The sequence below is a fragment of the Colius striatus genome, chromosome 19, assembly GCF_028858725.1.
Source record: "Colius striatus isolate bColStr4 chromosome 19, bColStr4.1.hap1, whole genome shotgun sequence".
Classification (NCBI taxonomy): domain Eukaryota; kingdom Metazoa; phylum Chordata; class Aves; order Coliiformes; family Coliidae; genus Colius; species Colius striatus.
In genome coordinates, this window is record NC_084777.1 from 8,438,093 (window position 1) to 8,451,042 (window position 12,950).

General features: G+C 46.2%; 1 protein-coding gene across 1 annotated transcript in view; it reads right to left on the reverse strand.

The window, feature by feature from the left end:
• Positions 1-210: 210 nt before the first annotated feature.
• Positions 211-12,950, reverse strand: part of PAPPA (pappalysin 1) — a 174,741-nt gene continuing 162,001 nt past the window's right edge. Inside the window, exons 21-22 of the mRNA XM_010203345.2 lie at positions 12,378-12,476; positions 211-703 (exon numbers count right to left, since the gene is read on the reverse strand). Coding sequence (XP_010201647.2) covers positions 596-703; positions 12,378-12,476 — 207 coding nt within the window. The 3' untranslated portion in view covers positions 211-595. The remainder of the gene's footprint in view (positions 704-12,377; positions 12,477-12,950) is intronic.

The following is a 12,950-nucleotide window of genomic DNA, read 5'->3' on the forward strand; positions in this document are numbered from 1 at the left end:
TCCTGTGAGGAGCAGATGCATCCCACGTCTCGAGCTGGTCTGGCAAGTCACTTGCCAAGAGGCACAGCCCTGTGGAGATCCCACCCCAACCTCAGTGCCCCGAGCATGCGATACCTTGGCATTCAACATCAGAAAAGGCTCAGCTTGGAGTCCTCCAAGAGCACAGCCTCTTCAATGAATGGTTTGAGTTGTGTGTACCAGGGAGGGGAAAGTGTTTTTGCGTTGATCATCATCTCTCACTCTTTTTCTCTACTTATGTGTACATAAATAGCTTGTTTCTCGCTTTGAATCTAGATATGAACTGTTCAAATTAGATGGGCATAACATGCTGTTTTGATACATGAAAGTCTTCTGACTTGACTCTTGGTTGTTTGTTTCTTGTCATCGCTATTTAAGATATACTTAATACATAAATCCCTACTTTGAGTTCTCCTTGGACAAAAATTAAAGGCAGGCTGGTTGAATTCTAAGGGTCCCTGGTGCAGAAATGCCATCCAGTTGAGCAGCTAAATGTTAAAAAAGATACCAAAAGGGATGTGGTGTCTCTCCTAGCCTGCCTTGAGCAGTGTGGTCCTCCATTCCATGTCACTTGGCGTTACCCAAGACTGAAGCCACGGAGGTCTTTCTGATTGTGCTCTTGGGCGTTGGGGTCCCGGCAAGCACACTCTCCTTGTAGGTCACAGGACATAGGGAAGGGAGTAACCTGGAGAAGAAAAGCAAAGGCAGGAAGACGTGAAGGAGGGAACTTGCCTACAGCAAGAGACCTCTGGAGTGATATCTTCTGAGATCAGCTGCAGTCTTCAGCTGATTTTTTACAGTGATTTATTTCAGAGCTCAGCTGGTGGTACACTGAGCTCTTGGGTAAGCTCCCTGCCCATCGAAAAGCTGTGAAAAGGGCAAAGAAGAACCTGTTCAGCTCATGTTGTTGCTGGTCAGCAAATATTCCCTTAATAGTTCACATCAAACACATGAACAGAGCGGGCTGGGAAGACATGTACTTCTCAGACAAGTCCAGGGCTTTTTGGGGTACGTACCACAATACTTAGCTCTCATTTTGCTGCCTCCTTCTTCTGTAAAGCTATCCTTACCCCACAGGCTACAAACACTAAATAACAGTGGTTACAAACCCCCCAATTCACATGACCAACTCCAATGCTCACCAAATGCTCAACTGGTCCTACCTCCAGCTTGGGGGTTTTAGTAAATCTTACTCCTGGGCCATAATCTTCTCTCTGTGGGGTATAATGCTGCAGTAGAGCTCTATGGCTTGGGAGATGCTGCCATGTCTAAGCGCAGTTGTGCATTTGACCATGAATGTTCTTGGTTTCAATTCCTCAGGAACTGAACCAACCACTATCTAGCAGATCTGTGAAGCTCTAGCCCAGCAGAGACTTCTCTAAGTATCTGTTGTGTTTAAGGTCAAGAGATGTAGCTAACAGGCACTTAGGAACAGCAAAGAAATGTAAGTGAGAGATTACTATGTGTCATCTATCTGTGATGTCTCTGGAGAAGCGTGAGAAGATGCTGAAACAATAGCCTGCAGTGCCTGGCTAGAGGAAGCTGATTTTGGTCTATTGCATCATGGTATTTACATAAAGAAAAGAAGGTGGCAGTGGAACAGTGTCTTGCTTGCCCTGAAGTGAATTCCCAAGAATTTCTCCCATCTGCACAGACTGAGCAAATGACCTCATTCCTCTCCTTTACACTGCTTCCAAGACAGTGCCACAACCTGTTCAAACGGTCCCGGCAAGGGCTGCATGCGCGCGCTCCGTCTGCTTCCCTTGGCTCTGCTGCCACATGTTTGTTCTCTCTCTTTCACGAACACTTTTCTCCAGCCTATAAAGCCTGGGTCTGCCTGTTCCCTAGGTGTCATCAACAGCACATCTAGGAATGTGGACCAAGCACTGTGTGAACACACAGCTGTCATTTCTACCGAGACCTTCTGTACGTGTCCCTGCGTGTCCATCTCTCGCGTGCCTTTCTCCTGATGCGCACAACAAGGGGATGGAGGGGTGTGGATCTTTATTTCACAGCTGGGGTGCCTAAGGCAACAACATGCTGACAGAGACATTAAATAGCCAACCCTCATCACCAAATTTGCATTTAGAGAGCCTCCTCCCCTTGCTTTTCACTTCGTTCCCAGAGGACCTGACCCTCCAGGTGCAACAAGGTGATGACTCTTCCAGCGAGCCATGACCTTGGTGACTTAGGAGCTAAGTAACCAAGAGGTGGATAATCTGAATCTGCAGTTGTGGAGGTTGTAAAGAGAAGAGATGGTCTAAAAAGTTAGGAGCAAATGAATTGAAATAATTGGAAACCAAAGAAGTTTAGAAACTGCAGAAAACAATAGGAGCTTAAGGGTCACTTAATCCAACAGAAGCCAGCCAGAGCAGGACTGTCTTATATCACAGTATTATGAGTATTCTTAGATAGGAAAACAGAGAAGTCTGCAAACAATGGGTTTGGGGAGTAGGCTGAGGAGGGATTGTTTAACGACTGAATTAAAATACTGGAGAGGAAAAAAGAAAAGATCCATGAAAAGTCATTTTTGTTCAATGTAGAAAGAAGCATTTTGGTTTAGATTATCTGCTACAGCTCAGGTTTGACCCTTCCTCCAAGACATACTAATAAAAATACTATTTCAGAGCAAAAGTTAAGTCTTGAAACAAAAACTAATTTCACTTAGAAAACATTCTAAGAAAACACTCAAGTATGTCTGGAGTTTCCCCCTGTTTTTATTTTTTATCCTGAATCATTCAGTTCAATCTGGATTTGGCAATGATTCTGACTTAACAAAATGCTCCCTGTTGTACAGGCTACTGGTTGCAGGCGAGATCTGGGAACCTGATTCTTTCATTTGTCTTGATTAAGCCTTTTCTTCTCCCTGGCCTGGATTAGCTCTGTTTGTTCATAACAGTCTAACAAAGGCTCCTGAGTGGCCTGTCCATTCAAAGGAGACACAGGCTCACAGAGAAGGTGGATGCACATTTTACACTGAACACACGACATTCACACACACAACTCGGGTATTTCAGTAAAGTGGCTGAAATTAGTTGTGACATCCTCCTTCACTTTGCCTCTGATGCTATCTGTGCACATTGGACAGTGAAACATGTTGCAGGTGCAGAAATCCCACCATTTCACTTGCAGGAACATCAGAGCCAAGAATTAAAGACCTGCACATCTCCAAAAAACTCACTCACATTCCCCTAACCTACTCTGTTTGTGTGGCCTTAGAAATCCAAACTGACATGAGTTTGATGTTGCCTTGAAGTGACCTATCTTCTTCATTCTCTCCCTTCCCATTTCTTGTGAGTCCCTTTTTCTCCCTTTTTCTTGCTTATCGGTCACGGTAATCATGTACTCTGCACTGGAGCAACCAGAACAAAGGGTGCATGTGGGAGACTAGATCACAACTACATTGTAGGCAATTTCTCATGGGACAGACTAGAGGAGAAATGTCTTGCCATGTGATGTCCTCTAGAAACCCTCTGGTCTCCTAATAGTGGTCAATGACAGAAGAGCAGATGCTTTCTGGGGCAGAGCCATGGCCTCAAGAGCAGACAAGTTTCATAGCTCAGCTGCAGTTCACAGCAGTGGGTAGTCTGAGTGTAAGGGGGTTTCTTCCTGATCAGATTAGTCTTAGACACTTTATGTCCCTTAAAGAGTTTTTATGCAATTTGATTTTTACAGTGCTATTGTCCCAGATAGATGAATTATTTCGTCTCAAGGCAGTGAGCTCCAGAGATCAGTTTCTTATTATGTGAAAAGGCAGAGGTTTCTATGAGCAATGAGCACATCCACAGTCATATTAGACAAGACAACATTCTCCCAACACTTAGCAGTAATACAGGGTTTCCACTTCAACCAACATCTACAACAAATACACATTTCAGTTCCCCAAGGACCCGGTTTCTGTGGGGATTTCAGGTATCTAACCCACACAGAGCAACTATGAGGACTGTCAAAAGAACCTAACTCATAAAAACTGTAAAACCCCTTAGAAGAAGGACTGCTTCTTGCCTTGGGCTGGTACAGTGACAGCTCTCTGGAGTACAGAGCCATCGATAAAGCTGCTGGATGTGCTAGAAATAATAAATGACAAACTTTCTTCTAAATGATAGCCCATTTAGGTGTGGAGCCCAGATACACATGCTCCAAGATGAACTGCTTCTTTTCTTTTTAAATAGGTCTGTGGAAGCCCATCTTGTTAACAGAATATACGAACTATACTAAAATTTCCAGGTAGACCCATTGTAAAGCCAGTATTAAAGAACCAACTTTTCTTCCTTCCACTCTCTACATCCTGTATTTCACACACATCTATCTCCCCTTGTAGAAAATCTGGATAGTATCTGAGAGGGCAAGGAGAAAAAGTTAAAGTTTAAGCTTAGAGCCTGTCTTGGTCATTTGATGAAGTAGTGCAGGATATTGTCTCTTCAGACTAACTGAAATAGGTTGGGAAAAGCACAACTGAAGTACACAACTCTGCATCCCTGCACACCCCTCCCCTACACACACACATACACACACATCTCCTGGAGATGATCAAGAGCAGAGCCACAGAATGGATCAACAGGACTTGAAGGAATGTGGGTCACACCTGAACCACACTGGTTCACAGACTTCAAGAGAATACAGACACAACCAGTCATGTCCATCACCTCAGGAGTGTGCACTGCATGGCAAGCTGCTCTGCTCTTTAATTATTTAAAGGAGTAATTGCAGCAGGCATGGGCTTATGGGCTAGGCTGGAGGCTAGCACAGAAATCTGGGGTGCAATGCACAGGGGAACTGACATCTCCAGTTCAACCACCTCATCACCACATGACTTCATACTTCCATCCTCCAAAAAAGGTATGGGAGCCCTAAATGTCCTCTCCCATGCTTGTGATGGATGACACCTTAGATAAAACCCAAGCTCCCCCTTGGAGACAGGGCTGCATTTGTCCCTGATGCCATGCTACCAACTATGGGAACAAAGACAATACAACAGACCAGTGCAGAACTAGGATCCGGGTTATGAAATGAGTGAGAGGCCACAAATTCTCTCTACATGGCATCTATCTGAAGAGGCTGGTGACACCCCGAGACAGATCCCTGCTGAGAAAGGCCAGTCTATAGGGAAATGGTGGGAATGTTGACAGGAGAAATCCCAGACAGGTACAGAGAAGGATGGGAAACAGTTGTGCAAAGGCTGGGAGCTCATTCCTCACACACGCTCATATCGGGTTGACCTCACTGTACCTCCCATCCAGAACAATTGGGCCTGGTTCATGGCAGCACCAGGCCAGACAGAATCAGCCCTGGGGAAGGGCCTGGGTTGGAGGTGGCGGGAGGGGAGAAAGCAGGGAAGGAGGGCTGCAAAGTGTTGGGAAACAGCCTGTTGTTAGATTTCAGCCCTGAAGTGTTTGCGAAATCTCCCAGACAGGCCTCAGTGGAAACGTGAAGGCCCCGCTGCAGACAGAGCCTCTGTGGGCCAGCGTGGTCTGTCGAGATAAGCACGGCAGGCCGTGCTGAGTGTCGCGGCCCTGTGCCTCCCGAGACCCTCACAGCTCAAACAGCAGCGAGGATTTTGTTCCCTGACAAGGCCCTCGTGGGATAAAAATGCATCTTGCAAGGCTCTTCTCGGTGGTTTTTAGGTTGCCAGGGCTGTTTTGAGATAATGGAACAAGAGCGAGTCCCCTTTTAACTCTGGGGGCTGGTATGCAGGTTCACACCTAGGGCATTGCTCCAGAGGGCCTGGGAAAGGTGAAGATGAATCTCTCTGGAAACCTGCTCTCCATGCAGCACATACACTTTCAAAAGTTGAATTTTTGTAGCCTGCCCTGTATTAAACTGGGCTTTCCCCCATTAAAGCTAGCAAACATGGTGTAGCGAGAGGCAGCTCAGCTGAATCCAACAGATGCTCCTCTCTCCATTGGGTGTAAATTGGGAGCAGCCTCACCAGACCCAGTGGAAGGTGGAAGGCCCAAAATCAAGAGGGATCCCTGGGAAAGCCCTGCCTGCTCGGATCCCTGCATCCCTGCCTGCCCACTGCATAGATTAAGGGAGCCCGTTTGCCAAACCACACGGAGCTCAGTCGCTCAGCAATCAGCTGCGCTTCCTCCCCTTGTGCTACTGATTGTGCAAACATGAATGTAATTAGTCTAAATAATCACCAAAGATTTAATAGGAGCCAGACCACCCAGAGGCCAAATAGCTGGCTGTAGAGCAGGGAAGGTTTGTTCACTGGTTTTTGTAACACTTGTTAATGAAGCGAGGTTGGGTAGCAAAGCAAACACCCTTTAACTAGAATGTCCCCTGGGCACACTGTATGTTGTGGGAAGCCCCATGTCCCTTGAAGCCAAGAACGTTCTCTCAGGACAGGCAACATGTGCTACTACCATCACTGCTTTTAATTTATCGTCGCCTGGAAAGCCTCTCTGAACTATTAGGAAATCAAGTTCTAAGCCCCTAAACAAGCTCCCATCCCAACCAACCATGACTGAAAATGCTCTTCAGATGGCATATCACTAGCCACTGAGGCTGTGACCAAAAGGTCATGGGTCTAGGTGACCCAGCGTGCTTGGAGTACAGAGCAGCACTCAGCCATGCCAGAGACATGAAGCAATACTCCGCATTGCATCCTGCCTGCCTCCGTGCTCACCCACCATTCATTGCATCTCCACAGATAATTACAGAGGTGACAAACACACTCAGCTGGGGACATTCAAGTTGTTGGGAGCAGGCACATTGGTTCCTCTGGATAAGTAGAATTTCCTTAGCCAGAGTGGTTACTTTGGCTGCTAATTGCATAAACTGCCTCAAAACCATGTTCTGCCAATGGAGCAAGACTTGAGATTCCTGAGTCAGAGAGCTGGGAGAAGGTGCTTACTTCTCCAAAATAACAAGTGGCTGTTTCTGTTGTCTTAGGGGTAGGAGTACAGCAGGCCCCTCGTTCTGGGGAGACAGAGACAGTCTCTGGAAATCCCTCCTGGAGCCAGCAGCAGCTCCTCAGTTCAAAGCTCCTTTCTTTAGGCCTTGAATTCTCGGCCATAAAGTCTCTGAAGAGGTTTTGATAACTGGCCTATCTTTTAGATAAGCAAAGCTTTGGATGAATCCCACACAGTTCTCTATCTACCGCAAGTTCTCATTTGTTTTCCGCTGAGGCACTTGCTGGTTTTCCTCTCCAAGGTGTTGGATAGAAATGTCAAGAGGCTGAAGGGGTGGGACAGTTCTTTTTTCTTTTCTAAGTGCTATGGGGCAAAGCAGTTTAGGGAAAACCTGAGTGATAACTGACTGAGACAGGTCTTTCTCATGGGAGTGGTAGGTTTAGCCTCCATGCGACAAAAAGGAAAGGCAGAGAGGAAAAGCAGATGAATGTTCACCCTTTCAAAGGGTTTAAGTGGAGGGAATTTTACACCAGCAAATTCTGTGTGTTTAAATCTGCAGGGACCAGACTGAAGGATCTTCAGCTAAGCAAATCTGTGACCTGAGTCTGGAACAAAACACATCAGCAGAGCCTAAGGACACTTCTGATTTCTGTGAGGCCTTTCTACAAAGACTTGTCCAGGGAAAACTTGTAAAAGAAGGAGAAAAGAAGTGAAGGAGAAGAGCAACTGGAAAGATTTCCTGAAACAAATCAGAAGGAAATAGCCATATCCTCTCCCTGCACTGCCACACAGCCCAGGAGCTTCTCAGAGGCAGCAGCTGCAGACATCCAGTTATGCCCAGGTTATTTCTTTTCCTCACTTTAGCAGTGTCACGTATTTAATGTTTAAAAAAAATAGTATCTTCTTTTATCTGTTGCAGGATATAAAGCAAGAAACAGCTTCCTAGAGCAGCCAGGCAGAAGGGAGCTGGCAACCTGTGCTGGGTCAGGAGGGTAGGAAGATTAAAAGGAGACGGGATTTTGCTTCGTCCTTCACGGAAGACTTTATCCCCTCCAGATACACAACAGAAGCTTTCTCTCTCTCGGAGGTTGGCCAGCAATTGCCTTCCTGTCTCTCAAAGCTGCTCCTGGGTCATGCACAGGGCAAGCTGTGAGCAGCACAGCCTAGTCCTCTGCCCCAGCTGCAGACCCTGTCACTATCCCCCTGCTCCCCATTCAGCCCACCTGCGTGTACCTACTCCTCAGGCAGCCCACATGCCCAGCAACCGCTCTCCACACATGCTCAGAGACTGATCCCACACAGCCCACGTGCCTGGGGACTGCTCCCATACAGCTCACCTGCCCACCGACTGCTCCCCACAACAGCCCACTTGCCCAAGCCCTCCTTCCAGCACCATGGCATGCATGGCCCCACTTCCTTGGGTGGTGCCAGCCCTGGCTTCTCGCCCACTGCAGAGGGACACTGATCAATTCGTATACAACAAATAATTAAGCTGATGAATGTCTCTTTTTCTTGCTTGCTGACTGCAGTTGCCTTGAATTTATGCTCAGAATATGACTGAATTTATTCGTTGCTGTTTGTAGCATTCAAAAGAGGTCTGTAATGATTTCTTTTAAGCTCTCCAGACTGATTGTGAAGAGTGCAGGGCAAATACTCATTATTTCCTATATAAGCAGCAGCACTGATTACTGGGTCGTTGGTCAGATAAGGCACACTGCTCTGTTCCCCTCCCGCTGCAGAAACACACAAGGTCATTTGCTGCTAATGCTCAAATGCAAAGGGAAAACATGGCCTAAGCAAACACTACATGGAAGTCTCTTGTGGATTTTCAGGGCAACGAACCAGGAGCATGCAAAATCTCACATTAAGTAAGAGGGCTCAGAATTAAAGTGAATGGGGGTTGAATCATTTTGCTTTCAAGCAGCCTGGTTCACAGCACTCTATGCAGCTGAAAGTACGTTTGGGAGGGTAGCAGGACTGCAGTGAAACTTAAGTCTTGACAGTTTGTGGACATTAAAGATCTGAAGCCAGCTCTTGCTTGACTGTTAACTCCTGAATCTTCACATGATGCGATGTTAATCTTCAGCCCTTTCCTAAAATAATGTGCAGAGTTGCTATGTTCTGTTAAATGTGAACCATGTGTCACCTCAGCAATGGTTGCAGCGGTGAAAAGATAATAAATCTAAAGCTTGTAAAATGTCCTGTGACATTTTGGGAGAAAAACAGGTGTTGCATAAATGTTAGACATTTATGGGTAAACTTGCAGGGGCTTTAAAAGACTGACACATCTGCCACATAGTATGTAACCCTGAAAGAAAAGGAGCAAAGCAGTCTCTTTCATGTGTCTCGCTCTTTCTACAACCGTATGAAAATACATCCTCATCTGGTATTGGAATTAACAGAGCTGGACTCACCCCTCCCTATGTCTCCTCCAGGTTTTTGGCTTTTACACCCAATGTGTATTTTAAAACTGTGCCTTTTTAAGTAGGTGGCAAACTGTGCTGGAAGGATTTGGTATGCGGAGTATTTTTATTCAGCTCCCTTTTCTCTCACCTTTCATTGTTTTTCCCTTTGGAATATCTCCTGTAACGCTCCACTCATAAACCTCTTCAAAGGAAAGGCTGTATTTGAACAGCCTTCCCTGAAATCTGGTCTCAGTCAAAGGCCTCAGACGGGAAAACAACTTGCAGAGCCGAGACCCGCGGCCCCACGGTTGCTGCTGCAGGTGTCAGGCAGAGAGGTGCTGCCTCTTTGGCTCTGACGCTGCAGCCCCGATGGCTGGGTTATTATTCCCCCCTTCTACCCTGTAAATGTAATAAACTGGGACTTAGCATCTTGCTTTTGGCATGGAAAGGCCAAGGAGAAGGTGGTTCTCACATTCCTCCTGTGTGCCTTGTTCAGCTCCTGGGATGATGTCGGTGTTTTGGGAGAGGAGGAGAAGATTTTGGAAGCTGAGTGTGTGCTGAGGAAGCGATGGGCTCTGTGGTTCAACTCTCAAACTGTGTGATCTCTAGGATGGGTGTTTCTAAAGTACAAAGTAGGGCAAATTTAATTTCCGTGATGACAAAGATTACAGCTCCCTGCGAAGTCAGTGGAAGCAGACTTGTCTCCAAAAAGCTACAAAACCTCCCTCTCCATGAGGGAAATGCATTAAATATGTAATCAGCTACCTGTCTTTAAACTGCTTGCCCTTTGGATCAGGCAGTTTTTGCATAAAATCAGTAACTGGCTGGGCTAGAAAGTGCTTTCCTTCTCTTGGGTGGTCACTTCATTCCTGGGTGGCAGTGAAGCAGCAGATATTCTGAGTGTGACTTGCCTGGCTGGTAAGTGCTCACAACTCTGTGCAGATCCCACTCTGTCTCAACTCCCTGCCCAGCAATAAATTCTGCTCTCAAACCTTAATCTTCCCCTCAATTCAGCACTCACATGCTTTGTGTTTCAGTTTCCCCACCCCAACAATACGTTGTGCCCTCAGCTCCTGTCTTGATCGGGCTGGTTTAGGTCGGTCCCCTCCTTCCCACCTCACTTCCATTCCTCTGGCATCTTTGGGGACTTTTCATCCCCTGCTCTCAAGCCTGGAGGCAGTGAGATACAGTTTCACAGACAGGCTGTTGTAGGAGGAGGAGACCTACACCATGCTGAGCTACTGGGCACTTCCAGCTCTGCCTTCCCAGCAGAGGCCAATGAGCAAGCTGTGCCTGCCCTTGGGCTGCTCCTCTCAAGGAGGTGGAAAATCAGCCAGAGATAGAGATCTCTTCTTGGAGATGACACTGAAGACAAGCATCTGCCTGTCACCCCACTCATCTCTGCCATGGCTGTTTCAGCAGGGAGTCCTGTATGGGCTCTCCATGCCCTCCTCCAACCTTGGGGAACAGAGCAGCTCACCTGCCTGTGCTTCGCTTTCAGCACGTGGCTGTTGGGGCCATTCACACAACAAACACAGCAATACAGGGGAAAACTTGTCAAAAAACCCCCACAATTAACTCCTTCCACTTGCCAAGACATGTCCACTTCCCTTCCCTGGTGTTCTCAGATGGGTCAGAGACAGCTCACAGTGCTGTACTGCAGCACTGATCTTTGTACTGATCTTTGGCTGAACCAAGAGGAGGGCGGCTCTAGCGAAAGCTTCCCTAGAAAGGTTTGCTCTCTGCAGAGTGCTCTTCCATCCCTCAGCTGTGATAGAGGACCTTCTTCCCCAGACAGCTGAAATCGATGGTGTCACGTCCTGAGCCCAAGCTCCCTCAAGTTTTGTTACATATTAACATATATCAGATACTTAACATAGATGGATTTTCATTTCAATCTACACTCAAATATAAAATAAGGTAAAAATCTCACATGGCAAAGGCTGACATTTTCTTTCCTTTGAGACACAAGTTCAAAACTTACCCTAGTTAGAAACACATGAACTCTTGCACTGCCTCAAACCACAAGCTCCATCACTCCAGTCACTGTCTCTAATAGTGGCCAGAAATGGGTGTTGAAGCATACAAAAGGGGGATATGTGGAGAAATCCTTCCCTGGGCTCAAGCAGCCAATGCTTAGATATATCTGAGCCAGAAATTCCACACAGATGAGAGTGTTCAGTAGCTACTGCTGGAGCTAACCTTCACAAATATGCCTATTCTCTTTTTCAAATATATTTTTTCTCCTAGTACTACTCTGTGGCAGTGTGTCCTCTCATTCAAACACACATTGTGTGAAGAAGCACTTCCTTTCATTTGTTTGCATTCTGCTTGCAGGCAATTATTATTTCACCTCCTCATTGCTGTGTGATAAGAAACTGTGAATTTTATTTCCCTAAGCATCCTCCCTGCATTAAAGAGTGTTTTCATTTATCTCTGTGACTAACCATGCCCATTGTCTCTCTTGCAAGATTCTTGGTCTCTGTGGCCTCTGTTTGTGCAGAAGCTATTTCCCACCTCTAAATCAGCCTTGCTCCACTCCCTTCTCTGTCTCACGCTGTCCTTTTGGAGATGGGATGGTCAGCAGGGAGCCATGTGCATGTAGGTACCCACACTCAAAGTACAGACTTATGATGCTGTCATTCTGCTCTCTTTTCCTAATGGCTTCTAACTTTTAGTTTCCCTTTTGAGCACAGAGGGTGGATATCAGGATGGGCAAATACATCCTTCTCAGTGTTTCTGTGTGAGTATAACCTGAGCAATAGCTGCAGCTTTGCTGATGGATATGCCCAAGGTTTTGGGGAAATCAGCCCTTGCCTATAGAGAATTCTTATTCCCAATAAGAATTAACACTTCTGACTATTTAAGAACTTGTCTTGCAAAAAGGCAATTTATGGTGGGAAGTGCACATGTATATCATGAGAGAACTTCAAAATGAGCCAACAAGAACTCAGTGCCTATGATATGATGATGCCTGGGACTGAAAGTCCTTCTCAGGCTTTGGACCTCCCCTGTTCTAGCAGAATATTTGGTTTTCCAGGCTCAAAGCAGCAGGCACCAAGGAATTCCCTGTGAGAAGAGGAAGAGGCATCCCTACCTTTTTGGTCTTGACTGTTGAGGCACAGCAGTCCCCACCATCATAGTTGCAGAAGGCTCGGTTGTTGATGGAGTCACAGTAGTTGTCCCCCATGAAAGGCTGAAAAAGGAAAAAGTAGAAAAAGGCTGAAAGTGTGGACATGGTTAAACCCATAACATGTCAGAAGGAAAACATGAAGGCTTGAAGGAGCTATATAGTTTGTAACATTACCAACTGCCCTGGAAAGCAAGAGAAAATTATTCCTCTCTCCCTTCAAAGCAGACAGAAAAAAACAAAGGACACTAGATGGAAGGGAAATGAGCCCTAGTTGGCTTTTCACATCCCACATAAGATGATGCTCCAGGAATATCAATTTGAGCAGGCCCAGAGACAGCATCAAGGCATCTAAAACTGTGGCACCTTTTGATAATTTTAAGCTAACCTTCCAAAACTATGTGGGATAAGAAGAAGGCTATGCATAGCAGCAAAAACTGGCTTGCTTTTAATAGCTGTACTCTCCACCACAGTTCTCCTAACTATGCAACAAGTATCAGCAATGAGAGCACAAAACATATTACAAAGAGAAAAGGAAGT